Below are 13,224 nucleotides of genomic sequence, written 5' to 3' on the forward strand. Positions count from 1 at the left end.
CTCATCAGAGAAGACGAAGCGTCAGGCCTGAAGTCTCCTGACAACCTGAAGATACTGAATGGCCGATCCGTCAACGGACTGTTTCACTAATAGACACTCAAACATACTGACACTTTTGTTGCAGTTAACGCAAAAGCACAATTCAAACTGGCCAGGGCTAAATGAAATGAGCTGGACAGAACCGAGGCAAAACAAAACCTGGAGGACGTATGAGGTGAAATATTTCAAATGAGCTGCGAGCCACTCTGGAACTGCTGTGTATTTAACTCAAGTGGGCTTGCCAAGTCTGTGAAACAGGAACATTAATCCGTCTAATGCGTCTCTATCGTTACTCACTGCTTGCCATCTTCATCGGCACCGAACACTTCCAGCAGCCATTTCCCATTTTTAATTTAAACACTCAGATTTTATAGAGGAGCGCGAGCGTTAGCGCAGGCTAACCTCCCAGCAGATCGCCTCCCGGAACCGCAGGGGCAGAGCTTTGCTTCTCCTCCACAGGACCGCTGAAGGAGTCTACAGGGAGAGGGGTGAAAGGTCGGCTCAGCATCACATAGAAAGAGACAGCAGGATTCAGATATATAGTAGGGGGCTGAAAGGTCGACTTCTGCTGTTTCGGCACAGTAATCGCTATTCAGTGGAAATATAAATTAATTTGTCTGGACTGAAAATAGCTTCGTTGTGATGTGTATTCTTCACCAGGGTTTAAATACTGTGTCTTTCAACCAAAACATTTATTGCAAAATGTAAAGTTAAAATTCAAGGATGACATTTTCGGTCTCGGGAAAACATCAGCAAGATGTCAGACCAAATTACCGCAGACAGAAACGACATCACGTCTAAGGACAACAATAATCTGATCATGTGATCTATCATGTCATGTCTGTGGTGAAAATGGTTAGTATGTTTACTGCATAGAAATTCAAACCCTCTTCTTTAAGAATATTTCAGTCCAGTTTGCTTCAGATGCTGTTGTCTTCTAAGGTCATTCAGTCTGAAGATGTTGTCCTGAGACCGGGGGGGATCTTGTAAAATGTATAAAGTACATGAGTTTGTTAGTTGCCGAAGTTACCAAATTATGTAACTTGACAACAGCTGGGATTGAATGCTCATATAGGTTTGATCCTGAAAGGAAATTCTGCAGGAAATACTTTGATGGCGTGTCTGTGTTTTCTCTGCACTGCAGGATGTTTGGTAACATAGACGGCGATCGTTACACCGAGTGTTTTTGTGCACTGTGACATTTATTACCCAGTAGGTCAATGACCGGCTCTGGCTTGGGTGGAGAGGAGGCTTCCGGTACGGGAGTCGGGGCGGGGGCAGGAGTTGGGGCAGGAGAAGGCGTGGCGGTTGGAGCTGGAGATGTAAACGTATCTAAGACGAAAGTGGGGAGAAAAAAAACTATGATTAGATCAATTCAAATTATTCATTGACAAACAAAAAACAAAAGGATGTTTTGTTTTTTTCTCTCGAGTTCTTCTGCCTGTTTTTTGTTAAAGAGCGAAGCACATTTGCGTGCAGAAAAGCAGAGAGAGGCAAGCATCCCTGCATCGTCACTGCGTGTCCACATCCTGGAAGCGTGCAGCATTCGGGGACAAGACGTCCGTAGCTAGCATGCAAACTTATCTGGCTGCACTCCTCATGAAGGGTTAGGAAGAGAAACAGCCATGAAAGTCAAGATAAAAGCAGCTTGACCAACTCACCCGTCACAATGTCTCCAACCGGAGCCGGCTCGGGCAACGGAGAGGGCCCGCGTGAAACGGCAGGTAGGTCTAATTTACCAACGCAAGCAAGAGCCAGGATACAGGAAGGGAGGAAAAAAACGTGGAGGTCGGGGGAGCAAAGAAAAGCGTTAGCGTGGCAGGTAGAAACGGAAAAAGAAAAAAAAAGCCGCAGCCACAGAGACAATCCGGCAATTGACGAGTGGGGCACATGCACATTTCTCATATCACTATGAGGGACAAATCAGGACACGTAAGGGAGAAAAATAAGAAATAAATAAACTGTCGACAAAGGAGAATTACTATGGACACCAGAGGAGGTGAAGAGGCTCCACAAACAGAGAAAGGGACATCAACTCCTGTACCTGCACCAAAAAGGTCTACGCTAGGAGTGGTAGCGGCTTTGGATTCTGTGGTAGGGCTTTGCTCAGGCATAGAATCAAACATATCTAAGAACAGGGACAGACAACCACATGGACATTCAGATTCAAGTCCGGTGCATGATGAGTTATAAAGAAGAGAGATGAGGGGAAAGCAGAGAGAGCAGATTTGTTTTTTTACTTCGATTAATTCAGTGAGTCAGAAGCTGTGTAACGTTTCAGTGCAATGAAACGAGACAATGCAAATGTTAAAGTGGAATATTGCTAAATTTCAAACGTCCACATATGTTTGACGTGAAATCTGTCCAGTTTTACTGACTTATTGTCAAAATTATGTGTGCATGTAATTTCAAGCACTGCGATCGAAAACTACAATGTTTCAACACTGGAAACTGACCAAAAGAAATAAGAATGAAGTTAGTTTAAAGCAATATTATTTTATCCTTACAAGCCAATCTATAAGAAAATACAGTTCCTAAAAAGGTTAATGTGATTCTCTAACTTTCATCTCCAGTGATTGAGGCCTCTGCTAAAATGTATTATTATTAAATCAGCAGGTAACGGCTCTGACTCTAGATAATTATATTTTTAAATGATTGATATCAGGAGTCTCTAATGAAACACAGCTCCCGATGCCTGATGTCGGGAACTGTCTGTAATCAGATCAGACAGGAACGAAATGTGAACTTCACTGTAAAAGTCTTCCACCTTTTACAGTGAAGGTCAAAGTGTGAGAAACAGGCAGAGGCTATAGGTCTCTAGAGCAGGAAAACAACTTCCTCTACAAGTTTACCTTTACACACTCAACTGGAAGGGCATCAGCGTATATTAGTTATTTAGCTATAGTAGCTAAATTATCAACAAGTCATATCAAAAAAGAGAAGAACTATGCTAACATTAGCCTAGCACCTCAGCTCACTGCTCAAAATGAAAAGAATAAGAGCAAACAACTTTTTTATTTGTATTCCAGAATCATTGACTGAAATGAGGATATTTATCTTGCTGAAAAGTTACATTTGAGTTAATTTTGTCTTACTTCAAGTGTACAAAAATATCTGAACAAGAAACTGGATTGAAATACTTTGTACTTTCGCACAGTGTGAATAAAATGAACTAAACTGATCTGAATTTGTATTGTTGTTTCGCTGTTCCATCATTCACTTTTTTTCTAAATCAAAATGGAAAAGACACATTTTGATCATCGAGTTCATTGATATTTTTGTGCAATAATCAAAATATCAGTGAATGACCAAAACAGGAAACATTTATCCTTATTGGAGATTTTCCATTTGTAAATATTCCAATCGCACCGGCAATGAAGCCAGTTGCTTATCTGAACTACATATCTGTTCAGGTTTATGAAGCGAATTAGAGCATTTTAAAAAGAGATATGTAAAGCATAGAATCTAAAATGAAGCAATATTCCATTTTAACTCAAGTGCATAAGCTACAATAAGGCATTCTCAGAAGGATCTAAAGTTTTAACAAACAGCAGAAGAAAACGGTTTTCTTCCCTTTAAGGTTTGGCACTTTGTTAGTATTCAGTCAAAAATCTAAGCACGTTGACACACCTCTGTCTATAAAATGACATTTGCCTTTATGCCCCAAAACATCTGATTTTGTTTTGTTCCTCATACAAAAAAAAAAAAAGTGTTAAATTTGTTTTTGTTTCTTATTCTTTCCATACAAATTCTTTTCGGCTTCTACAGAGGCAGTCAAAGTGCTTGGATAACAGTAAACAAAATGAAACGTATCACTTGCACCATCATCATAATCAGCAGCAAAGAGCAACACAATCAGAGTCATCTAAAAAGTCATCGTCTCTGTTGCCACAATGCAGGTCAAATGCAGTGAATGAGTGCGTAATGAGAGCGAGAGGACATTACCACCAAAGATATCTAGAGTCGGGGCAGCTGCAGACTCTGTGGTGGTGGTGTCACTGGTGGTTGTGGTGGTAGTAGTAGTAGTGGAGGAAGGGGCGGGAGCAGCGGGGGCAGCGATGGGGGCGATGACGGTCGGCGCCTCACTAGAGGTGGGAGGAGTGATGGCGGTGGCGGCCTCCGAGTCGGAAGGCCTCATAGCGAACAGGTCCAGCTCTGGAGCAATCCTTGAGCTCCCTTCCGTGGTAGCGAAGGGGTCTTTAGGAAGAGCAGCGGAGGATTGGTGAGGACAGGTTAGAGTGGGTTATGATTGGAGAAAAGGAAAAAGGCCGTTTAGGGATGGTGAAAAACAACATTTACTTTAAAAAGCATGGTTCTGAGGGGAAAAGCTGTCTAAAGCTTGAGATTACTTAATGTGCATTTATTTGTTAGCAGGAGTGGCTTCCATAAGTCACAATTAACGCCCTCTAACTTCATGAAGCATGACTGAGTGTTTCTGAAGCCTGCTGGAGTTGTAATAGAGGACATATCATCAAACAGGAAAAGCAATGACAAAATAAACACAGCCAGATTGTTTTTCCTTCAGTGGCACCGACTTATATCCGTCTGAACGTCTCTGAAATTATCTGAAAATGGCTGTCTACTGATGTTGTACATCTAACTTGAATAAATTTGAGAAGATTTGTGGAGAAAAATTTGAGGAAAAAAAAATATATATATAGTTGAGCCAAGTGTAGAGAGACGTGCCCGTATCAACTGTGGACCAATTTTACCCAAATATCACTTTTATTTATAATATTTTAAAAAACAAATGCAAAAAACATTCATCACCTTGAAACTGTGTGCCAAATTATTTGAAAAACAAAAACAGAACAAAAAAGCAAATTGTGGAATTAGGCTTTAAAATAAAATAGCTACTTAGCTTCTGCTAGTTAGCACTGAGTATGTATTATTTTTGATTTTACTTTATGCTTTTTTTTTTTTGCAAAACCACTAATATCTACTAAAATTGTTCTCCCTAGCTACATTTTAAGCTAGTGGGTTGATGTTTATTTAAAGGGAATGAGTGAAAATCAAACCTAAAAGTTGTCTCTAACAATACTTTTAGCATAAATTTAACATGCTAATGCTAACATAGTGGTTGTGATGCCACATTCATTGACCAACCTAGCAGTCTGCTACATTGAAGTGTAAAGTGTAATTCATGCATGTTAAACAGAAATTAACCCTCTATTGTTTTCCAAGCTATTAAAAAAAGAAGCATCTACAAAACAGCTAACATTTTATACACAGTTTGTGATATCTGTTAACAAAACAAAGACTAAGGAAATATTTTGAAAACCCCACAACAAATCAAAGATTACGTTGAGTCAGTGATTTATGAATTGATACCAGAAATTTAATTATCACTGTATCATGTTTTCTTTATGTGAATATGAATTTCTTCTTATTTAATCAACATTATAAATAAAAATTTGTGCTGTTATTATTAATGGGTTAGTTTTATGCTTACAGTCAAATAAAATAACTGAGACAGAGACACTGTTATTTCGGAGGACACCAAAATAGTCGAAAATCTTCACTTCTAAAATTCTTAAACAATTGAAAAGTTTTTGATTTCCACATTGCAACAGATTAAACTTGCAAATTTCTAGAATTTGTTCGTTAATAGTACATACATGTGTGAACATTTTGCTTATAACAAACGCACACTACAGTAACTTTATAAAGACGTGCAGAGAGAGAGAGACTGATGTAAATATGTTTGAAACTACAAGTTTATCCAAAGCATTACAACCCTGTTGGTCAAAGAGAGTTAAGTTATGGAGTTATTAAAATCGTAGAAAAAAACAACAAAAAAAGGCTCTGCAATGATTAAAATAATAACTTCCATCTAATATCATGGTTAGTAACACTCAAACAGACTGTATTCAGTTTCATGAAACAAAAGTTAACAGCTTTCCTGAGTATAATTTTAAACAATATTCCCTTGCTATCTAAACAGGAAGAAGAAGGAACAGTAGAGATGAAGGAGGAGAGGGTCCATGACTGGGGCATTAGCAGGATTTGGGGTGAGACAGTAGGCCACCCGGGGGGCAATGGTTTGCTCTACTGTCTCCTATAAAGCAGTGGCAGCTTTAGCACGACAGGAGCAAGGAGTCTCATGTACACACACACACACGCACGCACACACGTTTGTGTATTCAAACGTCCTCGCAGACACTCGCTCACAAGAAGCCGTTTTGTGACCCACCAGATCCACTAAACGCATCAGCAGCGGGTCCCGCAGCCGCGGCAGCAGGACCGTCTCCTGGGGAAGGTGCAAACGCATCTAGGGTATTGCAGACGACAACAGGGGACACGCCAAAAAAAAAAAAAAAAAACACAAAGCGAAAGGCAACACCCGGGTAAACACACCAAGACGTACAGAACAGAAGATGAGATGAAAAGGACAGAAAACAAAACAAAAAAACAACAACAAAAATGAGAAGTTAGCGTCAGGAATAAGGCTGAGAATACAAGAAATATGCAGCCTGGTTCGGTGCAGTGATGGATTCAATTGCATCACTGCTCACATGATGGGTTTAGAGGGGTAGGGGGAAGAAGGTGGGAAAAGAGGGGGGCTGCATAATGCTGCATTCGCCGTGCGCACTACCTGCACAGGCTCGAGTAATGAAGCTAGTTGTCACAAGTTACTTTGACTCTGTGACAAGTTGGGAGGATGGCAGCAGGGATGGAAAAAAATCATGGTCTCTCTTTGACACAGAACTGATTTTTATTCAGTAGTCATTAAGCTTTATGACTACTAAAAAGAAGCATCTACAAAACAGCTAACATTTTATACACAGTTCGTGATATCTGTGTATAAAACAGCTGTACACAGATATAGAAGATTTTCTACATGAAAATCTTCTACATGATTTTCATGTAGAAGAGCAGAAATATGATTATGAAAGTGACCTATCAGATCATCGTCATGACATAAATATGTAACAATAGGAATAAAACTATTTAAGAGATTTAACAAAAAGCCCAAAAATCCCCCCAAAAAATGCAGTATATAAAAGCAGATTAATTTTACGATGCACACATTATTTCAGCATTATGAAACAAATAACATTTTAAAAAAAAAGTTAATTATGGAGATAATTAAGAGTTAAATTGAAACCTGGAGTAAAAAAAATATCGATGGGTAATTTCTATTTGGATGGAGTAGAAATGACAAATGTTTTCTTCTGTATTCAGTGATTAACGGAGGATTTAAAAGCTGATTACATGTAAACATATTTTCCTGAGCATGTTGATTTGTGATTAGGGTCGACATTTACCATATCATTTATCATTTATCAAGAAGTTTTTGCTTAACAAATCTTGGAAGGCTTAGGAGACTCTAAACAGTTTGAAGCCAATTATTCTGCACAGATAAATATTGTTCATCAGCGGAAAACGTTTAAGTACATTGGCAGTCTTCCCAAACGAGAAGGCTTCAGCCTATTCTTCAGCAAGGGGGCCATACTGCGACGAGAGAAACTGGAAAAACTCAGTTTACTGGCTGGAGTCAGCATGCTAAAGAGTGAAGTTCTTGACAGAACAGACTGAACAAGTGAGGCTTATTTAGAAGAGTTGCAAAAACAAAGGTTTTAATAAAAAATAGAGCGACATGATCAAGGTTTCTGGCTCTACGTTCCATCTAACTTTAAGTATAAGTAAGTTATTAAGCTATTAAGTACAGAAGTTTAAACCTAAAATTCATTTTTTTACCATGACCGTATAACACTGTATGACTTGACAATGGTGAGGTTTGGCTTAAGCCATGCTAGGCTACACGCTAACCTACACTGACCTCCAAAAAGGTCGATGTCAGTGGCCGAGGCGGCAGCAGGAGCAGAGACAGGCAGCGATGTAGGGGGCGGCGCTGGTGCAGCTGCAGCAGCAGCAGTGGTTCCAGAAGCGGTTGCCGGCGCAGCGGCTGCGGCGGCGGCTGCAGGCGCAGCAACGGTGGGAGCGGCAGCAGCAGGGGCGGTAGTGACGGCAGCGGCGGCGCCTGCAGCGTCAGTCGGCTTCCCGTCTGCCGCGAGACCTTGAGGCGCGCCATTGGCGGCGGCTGGGGCAGCTATGTGGGCAGAAGCCCCGTAACCCCATTGCCAGACCCAGTCACATCCCCCCCAACAGACGGACAGAAAAGGAGGAAAAGAGAAAATAGAGGAGAAACGGCTCATTCAAAGTGAACGCAAGGTGGAAGGATTTAGACTGACTGAAGTGTGTGGTGGGAGCCACAAACTTCGAACAGAAAACAGAGAAAGATGGGACCTGAAAAGCAAATATCAGCCAGCATTTCACAGGTACCTGTCTGTGGTGCTTTCACTGAAAGTGGAATACTCACCGCCTGCCAAGAGATCTGCAACAGAGAGACAAAAACAAAATAAATAAGTCAATGAAAAGGTGCTCTGACTCCTCGGAAAAGAAACGATGCAGTGCTGCAGTTAAAACAAACAAAACACAAGTGACCAGAAGTTCACCACTGCAAAGAGCTCAACGGGGTTAGACCTTTTCTCTCTTGGTGAGAACTTTAGATCAAAACAGTATTAGACAAAACAGTATTTTATGACTGTGAAAGTGTTAGTAAAGCTATAGCATTGTAAAAAAGGTTTCTTATCTTGCTGGTGTTTTGAAAAACGCGGTCTCTCACATTTTTAAAGTGTGTGTGCTGTTTTTGATGATTTTGAATAGCGTGTCCTGGGATCGAAGGTGTCTTTCTGCCTTTGCTGTTGCTGTCTTGGTTTAATTCTTATTTCTTACATTTAGAGATCATCTTGTTGTCTTAGGATAACATTTTAAATCCCAGTGAGCGAACAAAGTCATAAGATATTACTTCAATTATCAGAAGGTGGAGAAAGCCGTCAGTTTCGAAATGGTTCATGAGAAAATATGCAAGTATCAGACAAACGGATTTAAATTCAATGCAGGCTGGTGGGTTATGTATCTATAAGGAGATCTCACCTCCCCATCCAGTCATGGACGTTGCCGCAGCCCCCCCTGCTGACGAGGACGACATAGGGTCCAGATCCAAAAGAAACCCGTCGTCCAGAGCGCTGTGAACGGAGGAAAGGCCCATTTATGGAGGTCGGTTCTGATAAATGAACCATGCAGCTGTCATAGCATTGTCGAGTGACACCCACTTGCTGGTAACGGTGGTGGCGGGGGCCGGTGAGGTTGGAGTGACAGAGGGCGGAGGGGGTTTCGCCGGCGGCCCGGGGCGAGCTGGAGGCCTGCCGGCTGCAGCGGGAGGAGCAGGTTTGGCCGGTGCTGCTGCAGCAGCAGGAGTACTGTTGTTGGCTGTTGCATCCTGACGCAAAGAAATTGCCCCGTTAGGTGGCAAATAACAGGTTTGAGTGATGGAAGTCGACAGCTTCAACCCTGCAGCTAAATGTGTCGCTTTGTTGGGAGATTTGTGATTCTAATTGTCTTAAGCAATGATCACGGACTTACCTTAGTGGGTGATCTGCAAAAACAACAATGGTACAGAAGTTAGAGTTTAGTGACGCATGTTGGTCACAGTATCTGCTATTGTGATGGTGCAAAAAGTGACAGTAATATCTAGCACTTTGCACAGTCAGGCCCAAAACATGGCTCTAATAATTGACCCCATGCAGGTTGGTTACTAACAGCATTTAAGCACCAAATTCACTTTTGTTTGAACGAAAATGTAAAAATTCCCCAACAAAGTTTATAGACGGATTAAAAACAGGAGGAATTAGTGCCACTAAAAACTAAAGAACAAGACTTCTCAATGGGATACGATCCACAGGGAGATTCACTTTAATGTGAAAATACTTCCATGGAGCTGGAAGTATGCATCTAAAACTTAATGACAGTGTATGACAATAAGCTGGTTGTTCAGATGCCCTTCCTATGGAGTCACTGAAAGCTGTCCTGTAGGACAAACACATTCAAACCCCAGGAAACCTTTTCCACATTCTGTTATGTTGCAATGACAAACCTCAGTGAATATGAGGATTTTTTTTGTGTCGTACCTACACAAACTAGGGCATCATTGTGACGAGGAAAGAAATAGCTGCATGGTAGTTTAAAGATACATCTGGAGGATGAACCTCTGCTCTAATCAGCAGTTCTTAAGTCAGTATTAAGAAGTGCAAATGACAACCAGGAGCGCGCACACGCCCACACACAGAAAAATCATACCTAAGAGCAATTTGGAGAGACCAATTAAGCCACTTGAACTGTTTTTGAGGAAGCTTGAGTTCCCACAGAACAAATGAACAGCGAGAGTAACCACATTCAAACCAGCCAGAGCCGGAAGTTTCCTGCTGCTGAAAGGCTACACAGCTAAGCACTGATTTACCGTGGAGTAGCATTTCATTGACCAATCAGGCGACTTCTGAAGACAATTTGTTGCACTTGGGTTTTATTTAGGTATCCAAGAGGAAATGTGACGTTTGACTTCACAATTAGGCCCTACTTGTGTTGGTCTGTCAAAGAAAATCCCAGTAGGACACAGTGAAAGAGATGGACATCACACGAGGATATCTGAGAACGTTCCAGGGGTTTGAACAGCTTTGCTCATGACCCGAATGATGATGGTTTTGAACTCCGTTTTCACACTAACGACAGACTTACTTGTCTTCACTGAGTTTGGTAGAGGTAGGAAGAAACAGCAGATTAGGGACAAAGACTGGTGCAGGTTTGACGGCAGGAAAACGATAGAAGTTGTAGTAATTACTTACGGCTTCTTCCCCTCCAGGGTGTTGAGGTGAGTCTCGAGAGACTCCAAAAGACTTTCTGGGGCCTGCAGAGAAAATGCAGAGAGTGACTCCTAATCCTGACCTGTTGGATGCATGAATGTTGCAGTCAGTGTTTCTTTAATCAAGTTGGGTCCCCTGGCATGTAGAACATTACACTAAATCAGAAGAGATCTGATTCACACAGTTTATGTGCCAGAGCTTAAACAGAGACCCAGGAAGGGAGAAAAATTGGAAAACAGATGTGTTAAGGAGAAATTAAGTAAAAAATAAATATATATGCAAATTGAGAGAGCACAGTTCCAACCAGTCAGAGTGCAAAGCTGCATGCTCAACTCGGATACAACCAGCTCCTAGCATGCAACAAAAAGGACAGCTCAATACCCAGCTGGTTTTCTTTTTGTTTTTTCCCCCACTAAAGGTCAAAGCCAAATCGGCCAATAAAACAATCATTAATTGGATTCCACACACTCATTTCCTGTGTCTGTCTACTTAAAGCTTTAAAATCTGTTATGCTAAAACCTGAAACGAGCCAGACTGATAACGCGCCTGAGAGGGACGGGCAGACACTTTGTCCCTGTGGGTTTTTCAGGCGTCTGACCTCACCACCCAGTGCAGACTGAGCAGGCCTGTAAGAGCTCCAGTACTGCACTGCTCAGGTCCAGAAAAGCTCTAGTGTAAGAAAAACCCTTTTAAACTTGTTCTGATAAAACCGTCATTAGAGTATATTAGATAAACGGCCAAATTATTAGTCGCTATAAGTGATGATTTATTGTCAAATTGTCTGGAATGGGAGGATAACATTAGCTGAACGTGATGCTAATATTCTGTAGTTTCCAGCATCAGTAAGAGTGATAACATCCACCCTGTTGCACATAATACTGCCGATGCCACGGTGCGCGTCTGATTCGTGCCACCTGTTTAGCATGCCGTCGATGCAAATCACTCATGCTGCCGTTTCCAAAACAATAACCTGAGCTGTCGAGTTTCCACCGCAGGTCACAGCTTAGTCGTCTGAAATGCAAGACGAAAAATCAAGTTTCTCATCCCGGGAATCTGGTGCACCTTTAAGTGATCCATGAATCGGTAATTCAGAACAGGCAAAAAATAATCCTTGTGACGCACATGCGGTCGAGGAAACTCAACATGGCAAAACCCAGAGATGCATCTCTTCAACTGAAAATGCGCTTTGCGGCCTCAGCAGCTGCCTGCATGTCACTTTCATCCAGTAAGCTCTTAAAAGTTTCGTGGTCCCACTACGTCGGAGTGGCTGCAGTTTGCGGCTAGCTGCGCGTTGTGCGTCAATTCAGCGCTCTCAAAAAACCCCGGCTCTCCTCCCCTAAGCTGCCTTGCTCCCAAACGCTAGCTCTGTGCACTACTCGCTACTCACACTCTCAGCCTGAATGATCAATCTGCATCTCTGAAAGTAAAGAGAGAAGGGGCGGGCGAAAACAACGGTCAATAATAACAAAAAAAAAAAAGAACCACAGCTCACTGGTGGGCTGCAGGCGTCCCAGGATGCATTTTTGTTATTAAGAAGAAGCAACCACCGTGAAACACCAGCAGGAAGGGAAAAAAAAGGTGGAGGACATTCGTACGTCATGCAAGACAGTGAGGAGATCAATAGGAAAAAGAAATAAAAAAAACCTGACATGCACTGTTAGAGGCTTAGTGAACATTTTTAATTTGATAGATAGGATTTAACGGCTGAAAAAACAAGTTTGAGTCAGTCATACCTGAGTGAGCTCAGGTATGTCGTTTTTGTCAATTCCCACTTGCTGTAACAGAAGAAGTGACACGTTAAAATTCAAGTATAGTGTAAATATAACATAACCTCTTCTGTGGCCCTCTAGAGACCCGTAAGTAGAACCTTCACGAAAGCAATCAATCAATTTAAAGCAGTTTTTACTGTCAAAATAAGTTGCTGTGAAAAAAGCTCGTTGTTGCCAACTTTAAGAAATGCTTGTCTCTCATCGACTGCAGAGACACCCAGTTATTCATATTTTATCAGTTTAATAGGTAGTTTTATCGATATGTTTTGCCACAACTGGCCTTACTTGATCTTGTCGTGGCCTGAAATGAAAACGAATTGGACACCCCCAGCTCCAAAAGATACCTCTGCAATTTTGAAGAACTCGGACACCCGGGTCATCCGCGTCAGGAATCTCTTGTAGATCTCCAGTCCGTCTTTACACTGGCTCCTCTTCATCTGGAAGAATTTCTCTGGACAAACAAAATGCCAAAAGATGTCACCCTTAAAATACACGATGCACCTTGTTCAACAATGCAACAAAAAACATTTCAGCTTTTATGACGGACTCCGTGGAAACAGAGGCGAGTCCTCTCTGGGCTGAATTGGCTGTGAGTTACTATGAAATACATAAAACTGGGTGAAATTCCACACCTTTTCGATTATTTCAGGATTTGTAAAGGGTTCCTGAGCAGCTTTATGCTGGAGACGAGTTGGAAAATCTAGGTGAAAATA

The 13,224-nt window shown here is 41.6% G+C and overlaps 1 protein-coding gene across 12 annotated transcripts in view; it reads right to left on the reverse strand.

Moving 5' to 3' along the window:
- The window catches only part of snap91a (synaptosome associated protein 91a), a 43,054-nt gene that overhangs the window by 9,434 nt on the left and 20,396 nt on the right, over positions 1 to 13,224 (reverse strand). For 2 of the 12 annotated variants that reach the window (XM_044118156.1, XM_044118154.1), the window contains exons 7-21: positions 12,856 to 12,962; positions 12,476 to 12,517; positions 10,725 to 10,786; positions 10,618 to 10,626; positions 9,469 to 9,481; positions 9,159 to 9,325; positions 8,980 to 9,071; positions 8,363 to 8,377; positions 7,823 to 8,092; positions 6,233 to 6,310; positions 3,985 to 4,236; positions 2,084 to 2,167; positions 1,701 to 1,769; positions 1,249 to 1,371; positions 442 to 513 (exon numbers count right to left, since the gene is read on the reverse strand). In XM_044118156.1, the coding sequence (XP_043974091.1) occupies positions 442 to 513; positions 1,249 to 1,371; positions 1,701 to 1,769; positions 2,084 to 2,167; positions 3,985 to 4,236; positions 6,233 to 6,310; positions 7,823 to 8,092; positions 8,363 to 8,377; positions 8,980 to 9,071; positions 9,159 to 9,325; positions 9,469 to 9,481; positions 10,618 to 10,626; positions 10,725 to 10,786; positions 12,476 to 12,517; positions 12,856 to 12,962 (1,455 nt within the window). The remainder of the gene's footprint in view (positions 1 to 441; positions 514 to 1,248; positions 1,372 to 1,700; positions 1,770 to 2,083; positions 2,168 to 3,984; positions 4,237 to 6,232; positions 6,311 to 7,822; positions 8,093 to 8,362; positions 8,378 to 8,979; positions 9,072 to 9,158; positions 9,326 to 9,468; positions 9,482 to 10,617; positions 10,627 to 10,724; positions 10,787 to 12,475; positions 12,518 to 12,855; positions 12,963 to 13,224) is intronic. The other 10 variants (XM_044118160.1, XM_044118155.1, XM_044118158.1 and 7 more) reach the window with 10 other exon arrangements.

This window comes from Gambusia affinis, linkage group LG05, assembly GCF_019740435.1.
Source record: "Gambusia affinis linkage group LG05, SWU_Gaff_1.0, whole genome shotgun sequence".
NCBI lineage: Eukaryota > Metazoa > Chordata > Actinopteri > Cyprinodontiformes > Poeciliidae > Gambusia > Gambusia affinis.